The sequence below is a fragment of the Balaenoptera physalus genome (genome assembly GCF_965194825.1).
Source record: "Balaenoptera physalus genome assembly, chromosome: 17".
NCBI classification, from domain to species: Eukaryota; Metazoa; Chordata; class Mammalia; order Artiodactyla; family Balaenopteridae; genus Balaenoptera; species Balaenoptera physalus.
Genome location: NC_138895.1, coordinates 29,273,680 through 29,296,968, shown reverse-complemented (window position 1 = coordinate 29,296,968; position 23,289 = coordinate 29,273,680). Strand labels below are relative to the sequence as shown.

At 38.7% G+C, this 23,289-nt stretch overlaps 2 protein-coding genes across 2 annotated transcripts in view; one reads left to right on the top strand and one right to left on the bottom strand.

The window, feature by feature from the left end:
* The window catches only part of CA1 (carbonic anhydrase 1), a 430,243-nt gene that overhangs the window by 263,974 nt on the left and 142,980 nt on the right, over positions 1 to 23,289 (top strand). The gene's annotated exons all lie outside the window — the stretch shown is intronic.
* On the bottom strand, positions 1,134 to 16,174 carry CA2 (carbonic anhydrase 2). Its single transcript, XM_082434053.1, has 7 exons — positions 16,012 to 16,174; positions 14,712 to 14,909; positions 7,937 to 8,055; positions 7,416 to 7,508; positions 6,352 to 6,414; positions 3,309 to 3,464; positions 1,134 to 1,945 (listed from the first exon to the last, which is right to left on the bottom strand). The coding sequence occupies exons 1-7, from the start codon at positions 16,043 to 16,045 to the stop codon at positions 1,826 to 1,828; spliced, it is 783 nt and encodes a 260-aa protein (XP_082290179.1). The 5' UTR covers positions 16,046 to 16,174; the 3' UTR covers positions 1,134 to 1,825.

The following is a 23,289-nucleotide window of genomic DNA, read 5'->3' as shown; positions in this document are numbered from 1 at the left end:
CTCACCTGGAGTAGATTTACTTTTTTTTTTTTTTTTTTTTGATTTGAAAAATAAGTGATTTTTTTTAACATCTTTATTGGAGTATAATTGCTTTACAATGGTGTGTTAGTTTCTGCTGTATAACAAAGTGAATCAGCTATACATATACATACATCCCCATGTCTCCTCCCTCTTGCATTAGTTCATACACGATTCTGTTTAAGGTTGACTTTGTGGGTTCCATACTCAAAGCAAAAAACAACAAATTAGAGGACAAACCTTGTTCCAGGAAACTAAGTTGACAGACTCACACACACACACACACACACAAAACACATTTAAAATGTGTTATTTTCGACCATCTCTTATACACCAGACATTATCTCATATAATTATGAATATCCTGGGTGTTATTCACTTTTTACACTCAGGATCAGAGAGGTTGAGAAGAGCTGGGATTCAAAACAAATCATCAAACTCCAAAGCTTGTGATCTTTCTTCTGCAGAAAACTCAGCTTAATTCTTTAGGAAAGCAGGTGAGAGTGAGTTTAGAGAGTTTGCTATCTCTGGTAACAAAGAGTTTTTTTTTCCTTGAAGTGTGGAACCTGAGTTATGTGTTAAATTTGGCTTCCCATAATAACTCATTAGCCAAACATCCCATGGTCCTGGCACGGAGCTAGATCCAAAACAGCCATAGTAGTGGGAGATTGGTATTTCATCTACCCACTCTTCTTCCTACCTGTAATAGTGTAATTTACCTTCCTAAGATTCAAATGACACTTTTACTTCTGGGTACCACTTGGATTCCCTTTTTGAATAAAATGGATTTTTATTTATTGTATTTCCAGGGAGCATGTGTTGATTCAGGACATCCCCCCGCCCCCCTTCTGCTGTTCATATCACCACTTCCTCTCTCCTTTGCAGGATCAGTCCTCATGGAGATCCCATGAGTGAGTGCTCACAAAGCACTTAAAACAGTGCTTGGCAAATAATAAATGACTTTCAGGGGTTTTCCTTTTATGGAGACTCCATCAATTATGAGAAAGTCAATTATGATGGCTTATTATTAACAGTAAATTAATATGAATTATAAAAGTACACATTTGCTCCTCCACTATTACCCACTGCCCAGCATAAAATAAAATAACCCAAAATAGAATTCCAGATTTTATTAGAGAATATATCTAAAATACAATATTTATTAAGTTATGATATATTATTTGAATGGAAATATACTCTGTATCACAACTATAACAATCTTTACAGATAATACTTCATTTACATCCCTATATTTCAAAAGTCACTAAATTACAACATAATTCATATTTAAGATAACGTTGTTACAAATATATAAGAATTTAAAATTTTTCTTTAATTTACCATATTGGAACCACAAACATTTATTTTATCTGATTTACATTACATAGGATCATGACTATTTTACCTGATTTATATTACACAGCTCAGTTTATCTCATTATATGGCTTTGCATTCAATCATCCTACTTTCTTATGTTTTAAAAATAGCATTTTAGTGAACAATTGTGAGTGCTCATTAGCCCACGTGCTATGAACAAAATCAAGGTACTTTTCTCCTACTCCTTGTATTATTCTCTATTACAAAAAGGCTATTACCATAAGCAAAGTACCAGTCACAGCAATTCTGTCAAGCCTGACAATTGGTCTAGGTTTTCACATTTTAGTAGTAAGAATGTCAGGTGAGAGATGAAGGGTCTAGAAAACCAGATAGATGCAAAGCAGCCAGGGTCCAATTCACCAAGGTAGACTTGCGCTTAGCTAAAGGGAAACCCAAAGACTCTTCATTGGACACTGGCTCTGGGACCATCTTATTTGAAGGAAGCTTTGATTTGTCTGTTTTTCAGTGGCTGAGTCGGGCGCCAGTTGTTCACCATCAGGTGTTCAGGTTCGCCCTCTGCGTTGAAGTTAAGGGTACAGAATTTCGATATCTAAAAGACAAAATCGAAGATGAAAAATTTAAAAATAAAAGCTTCACAGTAGTATTCAATTATGTGTTTGTGTTAAATCTTGAAATACATTCCCCAATATCCACAGTTCCATGTTGCAATGTTCAAAATTTAATTTGATTCCCAATAGATATATAATCACATATAGATCACATATATATGCTTTTATACAACAAATCAATTTCTATAAAATACACACAAAATCTTGCTGTCATTTGAAAGGAAATTTTCAGTGAGCTTGTTTTTTTTCCTCTTTTAATTCTATAATCAAATATCAAAAGCCTATAAAATAATTCTGAGATGTAAAGTAATACTAACAATTCTAGATCCCAATTAAGGTTTTGTTTTCTACCCCAGGGAAGATAAACGACAGCATCTGTACAATTAGATGAAGTGATCCAGGATCTGCAAATTCCGGGGCCGAATGATGGGCTGACATCTCTTCTTAAATTTATAGAAACACAGGAATGAATCTGCCCAAGCTGGGATTTCAAATCCTTATCATTGGTTAATTTTGATTCCCTTTTAAATTTGCATCAGTTCCCGGCACAGTGATGTGACATAGGCAGCCCTCAACCAGTTTCCTTCTTCTCTGAGGTTGTTTTTGCAAAGTGACACTTCCCTTTCCTTAAGCATGACTTTATCTAAATGAAGAAGGGTGGTTTGGGAAGTAATGTAGCTGCCCATGAATCAATAGCCTTGAACCTGATCTCTTTGGTCCACTAATATTCCCTCGATCACCCCCCAGGAAGTCAACTTCATGTGAGTCAACTACCGTAACACGCACAACCATTGTCACTGCAGTGCACTGATCACTCGAACAGCACAAACTACACTGTATAGGAAATGTGTGTCTGGTCTAAGCTGCTAAAGCAACCTGGAGTGACTTTTAAGAGACACATTTTCTCTAAGGGATGACTCTCGCCTTTGTCAGGATCCAGAAATGTATTCTGACATAAATAAACTGCAGTGAGCTCTTAGGTGAGTGAGCAGTAGGCTGGGAATTATCACCCGTACCTATGCACCCTTGAATGTAACATCTCTTTGTTCCCAGCCTCAGTTTCTTCATAGCTTACAAAAAAGCATTTATTAGGTGACAGACACCTTTCTCATGTAATCTTCAATTTTACCCAACTTTAGAGTAAAAAAGAAAAAACTGCCTAAGGTTATAGTTAACAACAACAAATACTTATTGAGTGCTGATTATATCTGCTAAGCACTGTTGTTGGCATTAGTTGCACAGCTAGAAGCAGCAGGAGGAGGATTAAAGCCCAGGTCTGTCTGTCTCCAAAGGCTAAGTCATTCTGCCTGGAATAAATGCTCCACCTGACTTTAGCAAACAGACCTGCTCACTGCTAACAGAGATGGGTTCTTTGAGCACGAGCCAGGTCACACTTTCCAGGAGAGGAGGGGTGGTCAGTGAGCCGGGGTAGGTCCAGTAGTCCAAGCTTTCAGGAAGGAGGCCACGAGGATCAAAGTTAGTGAAGTCGGCACTCTTACCCTGGAACAAGGCAAATACACGGGTTAAAAATGTCACAGGATCAGAGTAGGGTGGAGGCAGGAGAATAGGAAACAGAAGTATTCCCCTCTGGTACCCAGAAAACTTTCAAATTTTTTAAAGAGAAGTTCCATGTTCACCAGAAAACAGAATAAAACAAATTAACAGAAGACATTTGACATGGAAATTTAGATTGGCAGATATGAGCAAGAGAACCTGACTATTAATTTCACCTATCCATTTTCTCATCTTGTCCTCTAAAACAGAGGTACCCAAACTTTTTGGCCGGTTTCATGGAAGACAATTTTTCCACGGATAATTTTTCCAGGGGAGGGTTGGAATGGTTTGGGGACGATTCAAGCGCATTACATTTACTGTGCACTTTATTTCTTTATTACATTGTAATATATAATGAAATAATTATACAACTCACCATAATGCAGAATCAGTGGGAGCCCTGAGCTTGTTTTCACTTGCCACTCACTGGTAGGGTTTTGATATGAGTCTGCAGGCAATTGATTTATTATGGTCTCTGTGCAGTCAAACCTCTCTGCTAATGATAATCTGTATTTGCAGCCACTCCCCAGCACTAGCATCACCGCCTCAGCTCCACCTCAGATCATCAGGCATTAGATTCTCATAAGGAGCGCGCAACCTAGATCCCTTGCATGTGCAGTTCACAGTAGGGTTCGCGCTCCTATGAGAATCTAATGCTGCCACTGATCGGACAGGAGGTGGAGCTCAGGCAGTAATGTGAGCGATGGGGAGCAACTGCAAATACAGATGAAGCTTCACTCACTCGCCCGCCCCTCATCTCCTGCTGTGCGGCCCAGTTCCTAACAGGCCACGGACCGGTACTTTTCTGTGGCCTGGGGGTTGGGGACCCTTGTTCTAAAATAATCCCTTGTATTTTTCTTTAAGTCATTAACTGATCATAGCCAGTATTTAAAGTGAAATTACTGCCACTGAAATGATGCAATTTTAGGTTGCTGTAACAGAAAATATATAGTATCCTTGATGAGGAGGTAATTGTCTTGCTGTCCTATTTGATGGCTCGGTCAGAACTGAAGAACTGTATTCAGTTCAGGACACCATGCTTTTAGAGCAACAGAAGCAACAGGAAAGAGTTACTGGAAGAGTGACAAGTTTGCTGCAAAGAGACAACTGTCATGTAAGACTAATTAAAGAGGACTAAAGATAATTAGCCTGGGGGTAGGTAAAAGGCTGATAGAGAATAGGGTCAAGTGGAAGGAAGATTAGGTTCTGCTTTGTTTCTTTTTTTTTTTTGCGGTATAATTGACATGTTATATTAGTTTCAGGAATACAATGTAAAGATTCAATATTTGAATATGTTGTGAAATGATCACCCACAATAAGTCAACACCTGTCAACATATATAGTTACAGAATTTTCTTTTCTTGTGATAAGAACTTTTAAATCTACTCCTAGCAACTTTCAAGTAGGCAATACAGTGTTATTAACTATAGACAATATAGTACTTATTTTGACTTATTTATAAGTCATCCCCACGACTTATTTTATAACCGAAAATTTGTACCTTTTTACCCCTTTCACCCATTTTGGCCTCATCCCCACCTCTGGCAACCACCAATCTATTCTCTGTATTTTTGAGCTGGTTTTTTGTTTGTTTGTTTGTTTGTTTTGCTTATTTATTTAGATTCCGCATATGAGTTCATATGGTATTTGTCTTTCTTTCTTTGACTTATCTCACTTAGCCTAATGCCCTCAAGGTCCATCCATGTTGTCACAAATGGCATGATTTCATTCTTTTTTATGGCTGAATCCATTATCTCTATCTATCTATATACCACATTTTCTTTATACATTTATTTGTTACTGGATGCTTAGGCTGTTTCTGTCTTGGCAACTGTAAATAATGCTCCAGTGAATGAGGGGGTGCATATATCTTTTTGAATTAGTGTTGTAGGATCAGGTTTATTCTATATGAATCAAGAGAGTCAAGCTCAGGGTAACAGGTGAGCATTTCAGAAGATAGATGCTGCTTCAATTTGAGAATGAGTTTTATAAAGCCAGGTTGCTACTGCTGATGGTAGTTATTTATAAGCAGATGCGCCATGACCTCAGCACAACTGTGCTGTGGAGCGAATTTAAACATGAATTCAAAGAGGTCATAGAATATAAATCTCCACAAAGCATGACTTTACTTGTCATGTTCACCACTGTATTTCCTAGATTAACAAAGTGACCAGCATGTAGTAAGTACTCAGCAAATATCTGCTGTATGAATGAGTGAATAATTTGACCAGATGATCTTTCAGCCTCCTTGCAATCATGATTTTCTCTGATGCATGCATGTGGATGTTCAAATGATGGGAAGCAAGATTAAATAAATACAAGTCTTAAAATTATACAAGCATTAGGATCAACTTTGGGATAAAGGTAAGTTAAATAAACGCATAAGCAACATTTTACCTTTATTAACTGCTCATCTAAGCACCACACGTCAAACCGAGACTACTCAATTTGAGCAAAAGAATTTTCAGGGGCTTCCCTGGTGGCGCAGTGGTTGAGAATCTGCCTGCCAATGCAGGGGACACGGGTTCAAGCCCTGGTCTGGGAAGATCCCACATGCCGCGGAGCAACTAGGCCCGTGAGCCACAATTACTGAGCCTGCGCGTCTGGAGCCTGTGCTCCGCAACAAGAGAGGCCGCGATAGTGAGAGGCCCGTGCACCGCGATGAAGAGTGGCCCCCGCTTGCCGCAACTAGAGAAAGCCCTTGCACAGAAACAAAGACCCAACACAGCCATAAATTAATTAATTAATTAATTAAAAAAAAAAAGAATTTTCAAAAATGAGTGGGGTATGGAAAATAGGTACCTTATTCAGGTGGCAAAAAATTCAACTATACCTTTGCTTTAATGGAATCCAGCACATCAACGACTTTCTGGAGGCCTGGTTTAGCATCACCAATCTATAGAAAGAGACAAGCGACAAGATAGTGTATTCCAGTTAGCACTACACCAGCTTTTGATTAGGGCAGCTCTATGGTAAAATTTCTCCAAATAGCTAACCAAAACCCACCATTTGCTACACGCCACCCATCAGTCTTAGTTTGATTTCCCTACTTTCACTGACAACCTCTTTCTGCTTCTGCCCCTGTAGTTCCCCTAAAATTACCTTCTCAAATGTCACCAGTGATCTCCAACTGCCAAAGCAAAGAGCACTGTTCACGTGCTTACTTTAAGCATCATGCAGGATTTTACGCTATTGCCTTCCCTCCTTTTAAAAATTCTCCCCTCTTTTGGCTTTCCTTCTGCTCTCCAGCCTCCCAAATCTCCCTTGACTCCTGTATTCCTTTTCAGTCATTTAATCAGCATCTTTCCTTACAGTTTGCAGTTTCTTAGGGTTGCTTGCTGAGCAGTTTTATCCTCCCTCTTCATGCTTTCCTTGGATGATTTCATATACACTTGTAGCTTCCACCTTGACACAGGATTTCCAGGAACCATGAATCTGCAGCCCAGACCCTTCTCCACTGGGTTTACAGAGGGCAGCTCAACCTGTATGACCTACTCTTGTTGCCTGAATTCTCCAATATGTTATCACTGTCCTTCACTTCTCCAAAACTTGGTCTTAATTTAGCACTATCATAAAATAGTACTATCTAGCTTAAGGTTAAATGGAAAAAAAATACTAGTGTTCATCCAAAATATGCCTCTTTCTCATTTCACATTTCACATGTATATACCCTTCACATTTACATCCAAATGGTACCTATGAAATACCTCTGCAATTGTCTTTTTGTCCTCCATCTCTACTGCTACTAGCAGATACATGGGAAAATAAGCCTGAAAATACTTCAGAGCCAAAGGCATTTCCTAGGCTCTTTGTAGAATGTCGTATTTGTTATGAATGTTCTGTCCGGTTAATCTTTTTTGAAAACAGGGGATAAAAAGAATTGGGCCATCAACTAACCTTCAGAAAAATACCCAAAACAGCCAGTCCGTCAGGTTGTTGCGCTGCTTTTCCAAACTCCCCGTACTTGGTGTTCCAATGAACCAAGTGGAGCTAAAGTAGGAGACAAAACCACAAACAACAAATGATTTGCATGATAAAAGCCTACACAGCATTCTAGAGATCTTTTCTTCACAGTTAGAGGTTACTAAAGAAAGTGAAAATGTGGATAATTTTAAATCTAAACTTGTATTTTAATTCTAATTGGCATAATGTCAAGTGATTCCTTCAACAACTCTAAGACAAAGAGTTGCATACTTTTGAGGAAAGCCAGAAAGTTTATTTCTAGATTTCCATTAAAACAGGATCCTCCAATTTGAATTCATTAATTTTGTGCAAATGGAGGTCTTAGAGAAAGTTTTGCAGCATTAATCGTAATATCACAAATAAAAGTTATAAAAAGCAAATGTGAAGGTCCTTTGTAAAAGAGGTGGTTTGAGTTTACAAAATTAAGCTTTTGAAAGAAAAAAAGTGTATCTTACCTCTGCAGCATATTTCTTTTTATCCACAGTATGCTCAGAACCTTGCTCATCAGATGAACCCCAGTGAAAGTGAAACTGAATCAATCTGTAGGTGCCAGTGAGGGGTCCTCCTTCCAGCACTAAAATTAAAATATATATATATATATATATATACACACACACACATTTACATACACACACACTCATACATATGCACGTGAAACACACACTACTGAATATTACAATCTTTAATCCCATTTTATAGTACTAAATTTATGCCTGAACCAACATTTTCACTCTGTGAAAATTAAATCTAGACTCAGGTTTAGTCTACAGAGCTAAAGAGGATCATTTCAACTGTTTATTTTTTTTTTTCCCTCACTTGTGTTGACTGAAGGATGGATGCTTTTCCCATCTGTTTTCTGAGCACAGTGGCACTTCTCTTCCAGATTTTTTTTGGACCTCCTCATAGGTTCAGGTTGAGGTTCAGAGAGAGGAAATTTTCAGGGGAACTATGAATTCCTCTGTGAATCAGTGAGGAAGTGCCCACAGCTGCTCGCCAGTGCTGGTCTGCTGCACACCTGCAAGCTGAGGAATCTCTCCTCTGCCATGGCCCAGTGACTGACCTTCAGCCAGCTTTGCTAACCTCTGATACCAGTTCTTACCAGAATTTGTGAAACAATAAGCATTCCCTTGAGCTTAACAACATAAAATCAATTTTCCTTACACAGGCTTTTTCCTTACACAGGCTTACAATTTTCCTCACACAGCAGATTGTCACTGCTACTAATTAGCTTTATACCCTTAAAATGTTCTATTTGACTTTCTGATTTTAATTTGCTCATCTGTAGAATGGATACCTCCAATTATTTACTACTTCACTAAGAATTGACTGATCATCTGTGAGATGCAGTGCATAATGCTTTCTTGAAATTCTAACTTTAATAATCATCCCATCCCATGATTCTACTGTTCTGGTATTAATGTAACTTTGTTATACTTAAATCCATATTAGAAATCACATTCTTAGACTATAGTCTATCTGTAGATAATTAATGAGCTGTGTCTTAAGAGAGGATTAAAGTAGTAAGAAATCACTCTTTCTCCCATTCCCTCCAAAAAGCCGTTTACCTAATTTATATGTATTAATGGGATTTAACTGATATACTTAAAAGTTTTAAAAATTAGTTTAGTTCTACTACTTCAATTTTATATCTCTAGAACTGGGATTAGAACACCTTTTGCTATAAGTGTATTTTATTAGCTTTGGTTTATAATTCCACAGAGTAATGAACCCAAACTAATTTTGGCTTTGTAAAACCAAGGGACAAAGTCTGTACAAAAAAGTTTGTTCGCTCAACTTCACCTAAATATGCTTAGATGGTAGCAATACCCATTCATCTATTCAAAGAAAAGATAATGCTGGCTGGAAGATATTTAGGCAGTCAGGCCTTTCTATGGCTCCTGATACAAACTCTGGCTGCCAGGTCTGCCTTACAATAGGCCAGGAGAAGAAAAGAATAAAAAATAAAGAAAGAGAGAACAAATTATAAATGGTATTACATTACAGATCTCTTAAGAAACATGAATTTGGATGTATTCTGATAATATCACATCTCTTGAAACTTAAGAACAACTTTTATTGTAAAAGTGTTTTTCTAAATCTGATAAGGAAAGAATTATCCTTATATCCCCAAAATAGACTTTTTCCAAAATGAAGGAATTCCCATTTTTCATAATTATATATACCCTTAAAACAAAATACATGTTTATAAGGTAAATTGATACCAAAATTAATTCCTTTATAATAACTTTTTAAAACTACTAACTAACTGGCTGATCATAAAAACCATTTGTAATATCATTAATTCTACCAAGTGGCAAAATTAGTTAAATAAAACCGTAGTAAGCATCTACGATAACTGATCTTATTTCAGAAAAGATTTAGAATTAGGCAAGAGTATATGAGCTTTTATTAAATAAGGCTTTCTAATACTAAAAAAAAAAAAAAAAAGAAACACTCTAGGTTCAAAGATTAAACACTTTCAGGGCTAATCTATTATTCCCAGATACCTGTTTGAACTCCTGTTAAAATAAAACCATGTTGCTATGTAGATTAGAAGCCCACTGTAATTAGGAAAGGTATTAAATTCTTAAAGTTTAATTGCTACAAAAAGCATTTCTGGTCTTCTTCAACTAATTGGTCATTCCTCAGCAAATTCTTAGCATGGAGTTTAGTCAATGAAATCCCTCAAAACATTGTTATAATAATAAATTGCCATCAACTCTAATAAAGGTAGCATACATCTTTTTATTTGAGAAATAGGAAAGACAAGGTTAAAGATGGAGCTTACGCAATATTCTGGATCTACTTATTTTTTTACTTAATTTGATTGCTCCAAGCCATTTTCTAAACTACCCCAGTTTAAAATAAAACCTGTTTTTCTAATGCAAAAATAATTTTAAAGAATATCAGAAATTGCTGATATTCTTTTAAAAATTGTTTTTTTTTCCTCTGTAAAATCTGTTAGTGGGGCTCTGAAGAGTCAATCACCACTTGTACACAGAAATGTTTTCCACAAGTGATGATAGAGATACATAAATGGGGTTTTCTACTCAAAGACTCAATGTCTTTTTCAAGACCCCTCCAAACTTAATTTAAATCCAAATCTCAAAACCAAGAGCCCCAGAAGATTTTAACTTTTTGATCTTCCATCAGTTATACATACTATATATAAAACACAAAATAAGCACTAAATGTAATATTATAATCTGTCTTCCTATACATATTACTTACGTAAATTATACATTACTTGTGAAAAGAGATTCATTCCAGTAATATTGAAATAAATTAGATAATTATGCAAATTAAAGACAAAATTTAACATTAAAAATTGTTTTCCTTCTTGATCACTTTATTATTACTTAATATAAGATGCATCCAAATAACAAACTAAAGACCTTGGTGAATGTCAATAATCTCTCTTAAATCCAAAATATAAATAAACTATTCCCAATAATCCTTAGTTTAAAACTAAAATTTAAGGGATTTCCTATTAATGAAGTAAATGAATAAGTCTACTAAAAACATACTTCTAGCAGGTGAATAATTTTCTCTATGAATAATTTGAAATTTATTAAATCGGTTTTGGTTTTTCGGCAGTGGTCAATAATCCTAGGGCTACCTATTAAGGTTAAAAAAAATGTCAGTGTAGACAAATCTGAGAAATAGACACCCACATTCCATTTCTTTTTATGTAGTGAAATATTTAGCTGTCACTTTCACTAGTGTAAACACAATTAAGATTCAAGAGAACAGAAATTTTCAGTTTCAGGTTTATGGCAATTGTAGGAGAGTAAAAAAAAGTAACTCTTTGACATGAACATAATTAAATACAATGTCTAGAATGCTTCTGTCAGTTTTATAGAAGCTTAGGGTTCTGCTCACACCATTAGCAGTATGCAGGACAAGCCCTTCCATTTTTTGTTGTTTTGTTTCCTTTTAACTTATAATTGTTTGTAAAAGGAAAATGTTAAAGCTTCAAAAGCAAGTCCCTGAAAATCAAGCAGGACTCTTGTATGACGATCCATTGTATCATACAAACAATGATCTGCTTGAAATGAACACAGGTAAACTCAGCTTCCTTCCTTCTCTTTCTTGAAATAATAAAAACAGATAAAAATATTCCAATTTCTAAAAGCAGAAATGATATGAGAGTTGTATATGGGTTGGCCCAATAATTCAAGCATTGGTTTTTCAATATTTGCCTCTAACTTTGCTATAAAGCAGGAGAGTTTTAAATTCATTAATAAAAGTTAATAAGTTAGCAGGAGTTAATAATTTGACTACTATTCTTTTATCCCAGATGAAGCATGTAATAAAAGATCTCAAGCAGGAAGATTTATTTTTTAATAATTAAAAAAAAAACCTAACAGGATTAACAATTATTCATTAATTTAAGGTGGTTTATTTTTAAAGGAATTTAGAAGATTGATGAGAGCTTTAACCCAAGCTTGTAGTTAAAGCCTATTAACTCCACATTTAAAAAGATTTCTCTCAAGCTTAAACATAGCAATAAATTCTACCAGTTCAGTTCCTTATACCCAAGTATTTAAGTTTGGGTATAAGATAACATTTAGGATACATCTGAAAATCTGAGTCTATGAGAAGTTCTAAAAGACTGAAATCTCACTGGGGGTGGAGGGGGGAAGTAAATGAACTGAAGCATTTAAATACAGAAAATAAAGGATATCTAAAAATGTTAACACCATGAAAATAATTCCTAACAAAAAGAGATGATAAACTGTCCATTTTAAAAAACTGAGTGACCAAAATGAAAAAATATTTTTCGACTTAAGTGAACAGAAAAGTATATCAGTTTTTAAAAACATGGTACAAGTACGAACACACTAAATATTAACTATGATGGTCCTTCAAATATTCTTATTCAATTTCTATTTTCAAGTGGTTGCCATTTAGTCTCATTCCAACAAACTAGGAAGGAGATGATTAGCAAGGAACTTAAACTCTTGAGCGTTCTGTTTCTTCATGTTTATTTTAAGTGGGTTTGACTAGAGTATCTCTACCATTTGTTCTAATTTGAGAGTCTAGGATCTTAAAAAAAAATGTCTAAAGGGTGTTTCTCTGCATGGGATGATTGGTTTTGTTTCACTTTGTTTTCTTTTTTCTATCCTGTAGATGTGTTTTCCCTTAACATCAACATTTAATATATTCTGTATTCTAGAAAAAAAAATGCTTCCTTGTTTAATCAAAACAACTGCAAATGTTGAAGAGGTATGGGCAAAGTTACAAAGGAGTCTTTCATATGTAAAGGAGAACAAGTCTTTCTAACATTCACTCCTCTTGTTTTTACTATACCTCTTGCCTGGCTCTCTCAGGTCCCCCACGTTTCCTACTTCTTTTTGCCTGGAGTCTCCTCCAAGACACTGAAATCCTTCAAGCCTCATCCTTCAACCACAAACTTTATTCACCCTGAAAAGTCTTTTCTGACTTGCTCAGGCCAACTCCAAACCTGCTTTCCATATTTCCTTGGAATACTTCCTTGTTGCACTTATCAAAGTGACTGTCAGCATCTATTATTTCTATGTCTTTCTACTTGAGGTATCCCCATCATGGCCTCCGGGGATGCAGGAGAGGGACCAGGACTCCATCCTGCCCTCAAGATGCCTAGCTTGTCTTACATATAAGTGGTGTTCGTAAGAATTTTTTTTTTTACATAAAAACTAGGTGAATAATACCTCTGTCTCTAAAGACATGGGTTTGAGCCTCTATCTGAACCACTTGATTTTCATCTGTTTCACAATCTAAACATGGCCAGTTGCTTTAGTAATGTATGTGTTATTCACCAGAAGTAGTTAGACAAAGGTGGCTAGCTCTCATTAGTTCCTGCTTATGTAGAAATCCATCAGAACTTGACATATTCATGGTAAAACATATTACTATGTAATAATGTCATATATAAAATCAGTACATAGTTTAATATAATAAATGGCATGTTTGGGACAATATAAAAGTGAGATTTTAAAATACCATCAAGTGATGGGAAGTAATTTTAAAGCTAATTAAAAACTTAATTCAAAAAACTTATCAGAGGTGCAATAGCTACAGCAATTGCCTAATAAAGGCAGTCAGACTGTGTGCAGACCCGACAAGAGCAGTGGTCATTTACTGAGGAATTGTTAGCTACCAGGCACTAGGCTTTATATGTCTGTCCCATTCAATCCTTCCTCTGTAATAGATACTACTGCTACTCCAATTTTACAGTTAAGAAAACAAAAACTTAGGGTAAGTTACTGTCACTCCCAAGAGGGGAGGAAGGAAGAATTTTTTCAAAACTGTACTGAATACATTGGATAGCTACTGAAAGAGAATAGTCAACTCTATTATAATGACTATAATTACATTTATATACCATGTGAGTACTATAGGTCATTACTCCAACATTCTGACAGCATTATTGAATGTTGTCTCTATCTTCCCTCATTTTGCCCCAATGTTCCCCGCCCCCCCCCCCAGACTCCCACACCACCACACATAATGTGTTTGTCGCTCCATTCACTCAGTGCCCTTCAGAGGAAAGCACTCAGAAAAATAGGACACTGGCAACAAAATCAAGGGTATTGTTCTCCTATTTCTAAACAAGAAAAAAAGAACAATTCAAAGGGCATTCTGTAAAGAGCTTTACTACAAATAAATTATGGTAATTGGTTTTGTCAGTAATGGACCAGGTATGTCCAACCAACTCCAAAACATTTTCCTTTGTGGAATGAATTTCTGGGTGGATACCAAGATACACGGCCACCTTTATCACACTAGCCCAATGCTGAGAAACTATTTGTAAATACAATGTTTCCAAGAATTTCAGGATTTTAAAGTATTAGGTTTTCATCACTCTTCTCACTGCTACCTTGAAGATCACCCTAGGATGTGCTTTTTACTGGATAGGCATCAATTCTGGAAAACAAATATTTTAGAAAGGGTCTTAAAAGTTCAATTTTTGCAAATCTCATCTTTGCTGATCTCTGTTGCCAGGGGACCTTGCGTTTTGTGACTTTTTGCAGGCATGTCACAGTTATTCAATGCCCTACATAGAAACCAGGAATTTTACAGGGAGAGACAGCCGCTGCCACTTCAAAGTAATCAGCCTACTCCTCAGAGACCGCAACCTAATGAAGATTATCAGAGTGTAGTATTACAGGGGTCCTGCTGCTGCTCCTGTTAAGCTGGGAAAACAGCTACTGGCTGAAATGCACAAGTTATTTTTTAAACACTGACCTGCTTTGTCCTGGGAGTCATCAAACTCCACGTTGAAAGAGTGACCGTTGTTGATAATTCTCCGGGAAGTCGCTTGCTCATAGCGAAGAGACAGAGGCTTCAGGGTAGGGTCATGAACGGCTGCCTGGGTGTGGATGTCAACAGGGGACTGGCGCTCTCCCTTGGCGATGGGGAAGTCCTTATGCCATTGCTCGGGTCCTGGGTTTGAGAACAGATGTGTGAACCCCGCAATGTGGGGAAGGGCACATGCAGACCCCTAGAAAAGGGCAATGACTCTGGAGCCAAACTGCTCAGCTCCAATTCTGGCGGCACCGCCGAACAGCTGAATAACCTTTGGGAAAACATTTGATCTGTGCCTTAGTTTTCTCATTTGTATTAGGGGGTAATAATAACATCTACCTTATAGAGGTTGGTGTGAGAATTAGAATCAATACATGTAAAGCTTTTAGAACAAGTAGTGAGCGCCATATAAATATTAGCCATTTTTATGCTCCTTTTACTGAAATTGAGCAACTGACACTGGGTTTGTGATTAGGATTTGGGATACGCAAGCTCACTTAAGACACTCCAGCAGATCGGAATTCCTTCCTCTAGTCCTCGGACTAGATGTAAGGACAGAGTCAACTGCTCAGGCCCGGGCACCCCTCCTTTAATGGTCAGGATCCCCATAACCTGGGGATCCCCAAACCCCTAGAGATGTTCAAAGATGCGCCAGACACATCTTTCCCTTGCGTTTGCTGGCCCGGTAGAACCCAGATCTGTGGCCCTGATAAAGCTGGGTTCCTGGTGACCTCCTAACATAAGAAGTCGAGAGATGAAGGGAAAACAGAAATCAGCGCAAAGGATTCAGACCAGCCCAAGAAAATGCCCCGGAACAGTTCGTGCTGAGAGTCTTAGCCACAGGTGGTGCTGAGGATGAAGTTGGGGGGGGGGGGTGAAGGGGGTTCCCTAATTTCTCTGCGATCAACAACTGTTTCCTTACAACCCTTCCTAGTTTATTCCTGGGTCGGGATAGGATGGTCTCCGGCTCGTGACCCTGGAGGGGCTGTCCGTGGGTCCCGCGGCTGCGGCTGCGCACCCCTTTCCCCGGGTCCTGCGCGCCGCAGCGGGACGCAGGGATTCCTCGACAGTGGTCTCGGGCTCTGCGCTGGGGGCATCCCGCGCCTGGGAGCGGCGGGCGGGGCGGGCGCCGGAGGCGCACCTGAGCCTCGGGTGCTCCGGACGGCAGCGGTTAACAGTTGGTGCGGGCGCTGCGGGTACCGGGGCCCCGGGCGCCGCCCCGCCCGCCGCCCGCACTCACCGTTGTGCTTGCCGTATCCCCAGTGATGGGACATGGTCGCGCCGTAGGTCCGGGCAGAGGAGTTGGCGCGGATCTAAGCGGCGGCTGCTCGGGCGCCTGCAACGTGTGTCCGCGGGACGCGCCGTCGCCGGCTTTTATAAGGCTCCCGCCAACTTCGTGCTTGGGGGCGGCCCGGGGGAAGGGGGGCCCCGGGTGGACCTGGGCGACGCGGGGAGGAGGTGACAGGCGGAGGTGATCTCCCCGCGCTCGGGGCGGGCCGGGCTGGCGAGGCTCCGGGGGCGGGGAGAACGCCCTCCCGGCGGGCGCTCGGCCAGGCTCAGGAGCTCCTCTCCCAACGCCCGGCTCCCTCGGCCCGCGGCGCGGGCCCCGGGTCCCTGGGCAGCCACGAGGCTCCGAGCCCTCCGCGCGCGCGCGTGGAGGCGGCGGGGGCAGCTTCTCCTGGGCTCCTGGGTTGGACTGGGCTGCGGAGCGTCTACGTGCACCCCATCCCCCTCCGGGGCGCTGAGGCTGGCGGCAGCGCTGACAGCTCGGGTCCCGGGCCCGGTGCCTCTCATCCCCTGTCCCCTTTGTGATCGCATCCTTGGCCTCGGAGCCCTCCCGCCCCGCCCCATCGGCCCCACCCGCGCCGAGGTCTCCAGCCCGGAGGGTTGCTGACCGGTATCCCCGGCCCTGGGCCGGCAAGCTCGGTTAGGAGCTATGACCTTGGGGCAAATAGGGATACGGTCCCTTGAGGCGCTGGGGAGCGAGCCGCTTAGGGCTGAGAACCACGCTCCCCCTGCTGGAAGGCCGTGGAATAAATCAAGAAAGAGGAGAGCGTCTCTTGCGTTAAGTCCAAACTGAGGCGAGCAAGGGAGAATGCATTTCCTTGAGAGCTGTCAAGGTCTCATATAAAGTGCTCATCTCCTCCTACCTTCTTTTTTCTCTTTAAAAAATTAATTTTGCGGGAGAGACTTCCTAGTTGAGTACATATTGATTTAAAGTAATCAAAACTTCTAAAGAATCACTTTTCTAACAGGAATTGGGTAAAAGAAAGAATTTCTTGCAAAAAGATGAGAATTTCCTTGGCTGACAAAGGAAACTTGGCATCTGGCATACCTAAAAACCAATTCAAAGAAATTTAAGACAGGATATTTTTGGGACAAGGCAACATTATAGCTTTCCTGGGCCCTAGGCATTTTGCCTTTATGGGTCCCTTCTTCATAAACATACACACACACGCACAAGCTCACACACACATACAGGTATTTATGGCTGTATTGATATAAAGATTAATACCTTAATATTATATATTTAAACATTTTCTTTGATCTAAATGTTCAATTTTTTCTTCTGATTTTAAAAGAAAATATTTTCACGGATATCTAAAAGTGTTGCCCGAGTCACTGTTTTTCCTGTACCTAATGGGTAAGTCAGGACTGTTTTGAGGTGGGGACAGAATTCATTTCCCTCAAGGGACTTTGCCACAAAAAGTGGAGAAGGATTTTCTGTCCTGTGGATCTCTGTGATCTTTGAGAGCATAGTATTAGAGTTAAAATTGGGGCAGCAGGACACAGTTTTACACAGTTCTATCAGCCTTAACATCATATTACTCTTATAATAAATAAAAGGATAAATTATAATATTAGTGTAAATTTTTGCAATGTTGATCTCAAAATCATTATTTACTATTTATTTCAGTCAATTCCACACAAACAAATATGATTCACATTTAGATTTACTTGCTTTTGTCCTAAGACTCCAGAAAAGTGTATATCTCTTTGTGCTGGGGTCTTCTGGTTGATGTCACCGTGAATTCTTAGGCAGTGAGCTATTTTTGATTTCTAGTAACATCAGAAAATGTAGTTCGTAGTTACAAAGAAACTTTTATTTATGCCTCTGTAGCTGCATAGTGTCTTGTGGAGCCCAGTAAAATAATTTTGATTCTTTGCATAATTTTGAAATATTTACTTAATTCAAAAGGAGAGGGCCTTGCAGTTTCTACGAGACTCTTCACTAGGCCCTGGGGATGTAAAGTTGGTAAGTGCTAAGAGTTGAATACTAAGTCTATGAATTTAAAGTGGGTTCTAAAGATTCTGTGAAGGTAGCTAGGCTTTCAGATCTGCTGGAATCATTGTGTCTTTCTCATTTTCTGTGGAGCTGGATTGTGGCTTTACTAACATGGAAGTAATAAGAGTATATTTTGATTAATAAATATCTCTAAAACTTCAAACACCACCAAACTGCAGTTCAGAAAATAGATTCTTATTATTCAAGTGAGTTTCCCCCTTCTCTCTCACTTCTGGAAAATGAACTCATTTTCAGTGGAGCACGCCCTCCCCACAGAGCTGCGCTTGGGGAGAATGTCACACGCTCACTGCAGGGCAGAAAATATATCTCACCTTTGGATATTCAGCAGAGATCTACATTTTTTTATTAACTTTTTTTATTACAATGATTGTCTTAATACTTTTTTCTGTCCATTTTTTTTCAATGATGGAGATGGCTTTGTGCCTTCATGTAGATACATTCAGAATGTAACTTTATTTTACTGAGGGCATTCTTAGCAGGCAGTCATGATTCAGTTATGTTCAAAAGACTACTCTAAGATTAGATTTTTAAATATAAAAAATATTAATTATCCTGTCCCCATGTTTCTACTAGATGGAAACACTTGTTCATTTAAGAATAATTCTAAATAAAGAAACTGTACAGTACCTGAAGAAAGGCACTTTTTTCCTGCCCCAGGAGGAAGAAATGGCAGGCTATACATCAGGGAAATATACTATAAAAATCTTGAAGTCCATGCTCTAATTATCATAATAAAAAGGCTTCTAACATATTAATCTTGCTAAAAATATAAAATAAAATGGAAAAGTATTTGCTTTCCCCCCTCAAAGTAAAGATATTGTTAATATATTTTACAAAGTGAAATAGACATAGTTTATTAAACATTTAACTACAAAACTAATAAGTTAATAAAAAGTTAACTAGTCTCATGTTTGTTACAATCATAGTTTTCAAGTAAATATCTATGGAGGCTAAGAGCCAATCCCTTCTTGGGGCTCCTGTAGGTCTTTGCACACATATTCATCCATCCAAGTATTTTCGATACCACATTCTAATCAGACACTATTAAGATCATCAAGTTGTAATCCACCACCCCAAGAAGCTGCTGGCTGCTCATTTGTGAAGTAGGAATAATGACACCCACCTCAGGGTTATTGTAAGGATTCAATTAGAGACTATGTATAAATCACCTGCTACATCAAGGCGCTCAGTAAATGGTGGCTCTTCAGTTCACCCCAGACAGTGCTAAACCGTTAGAATATAATGTAATGAATGCAAAATTAAATACTTGGGCAAGGTTCAGGGAAACAAGAAGAATGAGCTTTCCGCAGCATGCAGCTTTTTGTGGGGAGAGGGAGGAGTGTTTGGGTTATGGAGAAGTCCATTCTAGCACACTTGCATATTTGTTTTTCTTATTAAACTGAGCCACCTGAGGTGGGGAACTGTATCACATTATTCACCTCCGAATCCTAGGTATGTATCACTTTTATCTGGCATGAGCCCCAGGAAACAACCAGTAACTACCCAAGTAATGCTCTTTGAAATTATGAAGTCACTAATCCAAATGAAGGCAATAGCAGTTGCTCTATACAGAGAAGCCAGTCGGTTAACAAATAGCATTGTGCTGTAATTAGACTTGGTTTTGAATCTGGGCTAATTTACTAGCACTCTGACCTTGGGCAAATTGCTTGGTCTTGCAAAGATTCAATTTCCTCATTTGAAAAACTAGGATAATAAAATTACCCACCTGCTAGAGTAGGCAAGGACTAATGTACATAATTTGTATAAAAGATTTAGCACAGTGCCGATATTTAGAACTTGATAAATCCTAGTTATCATTACTACTATTATATGTTTTTTGAACTCCTGTTATGTGTTTACTATTTTTTAGGTACTACGTGGGCTGTAAAAACTGGAGTCATCTATCCATTCATCCATTCAATAAATCTGTCAAGTACTGTTACGTGCCAGGCTGCAGCACACGAGCTGCAGCCATGCACCAGATCCAGAGTCCCTGCCTTCGTGGAGCTTACATGGGGATGGATGGGGGTAGAATACAATAAATGAATAAGCAACAAGAAAAGTGAATTTCCAGTGAGGTAATGAATAACGGGGTGGATGTTATTGTAGGTGCAGTGGTTATGGTAGACCTATTGAAGGCAGTGGCATTTCTGGAACCATTAAGGAAAGATCTGGGGAAGGACGTTTCAAGCAGAGGAAAAAGTAAATGTAAAGGCCCTGATCAAGGACATTTCTAGAACAGAAAAACTTGTGATGGGAGCATTGTGATCGAGGAAAAGAAGACAAGGAGGTGAAGTCAGACGCAGGCAGGGGCAGCTACCCGCAGAGCCTTTCAGACCCTACTCCCCCGGAAGGATTTTATACTAATTGCGCAGGGAAACCACCAGGAGGTCGGAAGGAAGGAAATGATACAAACTGCAATAATATAGTGTGCTTCAGAACTAAAAGGAGTTTAGAGATTATCTAGTCTGATTATTTATTTTATGGATGAGGAAATTTGTAGAGGTTCCCAGAATGCACTTGCTGTTCCCTCACTCTCTTGCCTTTGACCATCTGACAATGACTTTTCACAAAAAGATTAAAACTCCTTTTCCTGACCCATCAAGCCATTTTAATCCTGGTTCTGGCTTCCTTCTTAGCCTCTGAGTCTCTTGACACTCTTCTACCATAGGATGGGAAGCAGTATCACATAGTAGCCAAGAGCCCAGGTTTCCTGAGTTTGGATTCAGCTTCTACGACTTACCCTCTACTCAGCCTTGGATGATTTATTTCACCTCCGCAAGCCTCAGTTTCTACATCCAAATGTAATAAGAGTACCTAGGGTAGTTGGGAGTGTTAGATGGGCAAATTCATGTGATTTAGTCACGTAAGCTAGCATGATGTCTGATGTTGTTAGCTGTTCCGTTAGGATTCTTGTTAGTGTAGCAGAGAGGCATAGAACTGTGCAGTGGGAATGAACTTTCTGAGAAGATGGACCTGAGTCCAGATTCTGGCTCTAACACTCACGTGCTGTGTTACCATCACCTTGAGTGAGCTACACGATCCTTCTGAACTTTACTTACTTTATTTGTTAATTAGGGGAAAATTCTAGGTCTGAAGCATTATGATGAGAACTAACATCTGGAAGATAGCAGATATGGTTCTGGAACATTTTCTTTATTTAATAAATGGTATAATTATTATTATACTACTTCCCATTGTAAAATCATGAATTGGCTTTTTTGTTTCTCTAACTTGGATGAAAAAACTCACATTTACTTAAGGAATATGTTTGGAGTTCCTACTCTTATAAAAAAATAACATTTTTGGAAATCTGATTATGCTGCAAGCATGACTCTGAAAGTTTTACACAGCCCTGAGGCATAGATGTAGGTCAGTTTGCCCCAGGTTGTCCCACTCTAGAGTTTGAGTACTTAGCCATCTGCTGTGTGGCCTCAAGGTGATATAGTAACAGTGCATTCGGATTATGCATGCATTACTATTCTGTAAAACAAAGTTATATAGACATACTTGTCACTTTTCGGGTTTCCTACCAATCACTAAAGTGGCAGGAGCTGGCACCAAGTATACATCTAATAAACAGATGAGTTCAACTTCCCTTAGTAAACTGCTTTTCAGACGTTTAAAAAGTTAGTTCCTAAATGTGTCTTTTTCTTTCATGGAAACTAGTAACATTTCAACGTTTCCGTAGTAATTAAATCTATTTAGTTTTTAAGAGTAGTTGGTGAATTCAAACATTGTTTCAATCAACTAGAACTGGAATGAAAATATTAAGTGAGACAATTACACTAAAAATGCAAATTATACATTTAAAATATTTTATGTTCCATGGCAGCTACCACACGTAGCACCATGAAGTATTCAATTTAATAAAAGTCCACCTCTTCTTAGAGCATTGGTTCTCACCTGGGGGCAAAACTGACAGTGTCTGGAGACATTTTGCTTGTCACAACTGTTGGGGGGTAGTGTGCTACTGGCATCCAGGAATGCTGCTAAACACCCTATAATGCACATAACAGCCCCCTGTAACAAAGAATTACTCAGTCCAAAATGTTAATAGTACCATGATCATGAAACCCTGCCTTAAGAGTATCTGTATGGTAATGCTTTTGTGAAAGTTATGTATGTATCCAGCAACACATGAGCCCTAGGAGAGTGCTTTGCCCATAATATGCTCTCACTCATTTTTGTTGGTTGGATTGGATAGAAAAGCGTAAAATCTCACGTCCGCACCTTACAATGATTGTTTATTCACTTTGCTTCAGCATATCTTCAATAATGGCTTTTCTACTAAATCATGAGAGTTGGTTATGTTAGTAGTAACTTTATCACATGATTAAACTTCTCATTTGCTTATAAATCACCACCTTGAATGGGGAATTTTTGACTTCCTTTTAGTAACCAGAACAATTTAACTTTTCCATGCAAGGGGAATTATAGGCATGACAAGCAGTTTTTTCCCCCTTATCAAGGGCACGAGTCAGGATTCACTGGTGTCATAAACTAGAGGCAAAACATACTTTCCCACCCCAAATTTTACATTTGAATATATACTTTTAATGACTTTTGTTGTTGTTGTTTTAGGTTGTTGGTTAGGGTGCCCTCAAGTGTCTCCATGTAGTTATGTCTTTTCCCCCAGTGAGAACCTTAGCCTTTAGCCATCATTTTAAGAACAGGAGTAAAGTAAATTACTTTATGCTTCTAGAGCATCACTCATGCCATAATAGCCCATGGAAGGTTTAGATCCAGATAAATTTGGTTTTCTGGAAACTGTCTTAAGAGTATACAAATGGGAAACCAGCACTCTTATAATCTTAAAATATATATGGATAGGCCACAGGAAACAGAGATGGTTACATTTTATAATTCTGTAGTTTGCTCATTTTGTACTTATCCAGGTTAATCCTAAACAGAAAGTAAGTTTATTTTATGCAAGAAAAGATATCTTGAAGAAAAAAAAGAAAAGATATCTTGAAAGTTTTGGATGGCTAAATGAGGATTTGGGGATAAAAGAGAAGTAGTCCATAACCTAAAAATATTGCTCCTGATGTTGCAACTCCATAGCATTTCCGTTATACTTCTTTGCTTCATATTACTTATGTGCATTTGTTTTACCACTTCACAAAAATTTTCTTTGTTTTACAAGCCAGAACATTTTCAAAGTTATTCCACACAAATTTTCTCCATATATCTGAGTACCTCTGTCTCTCT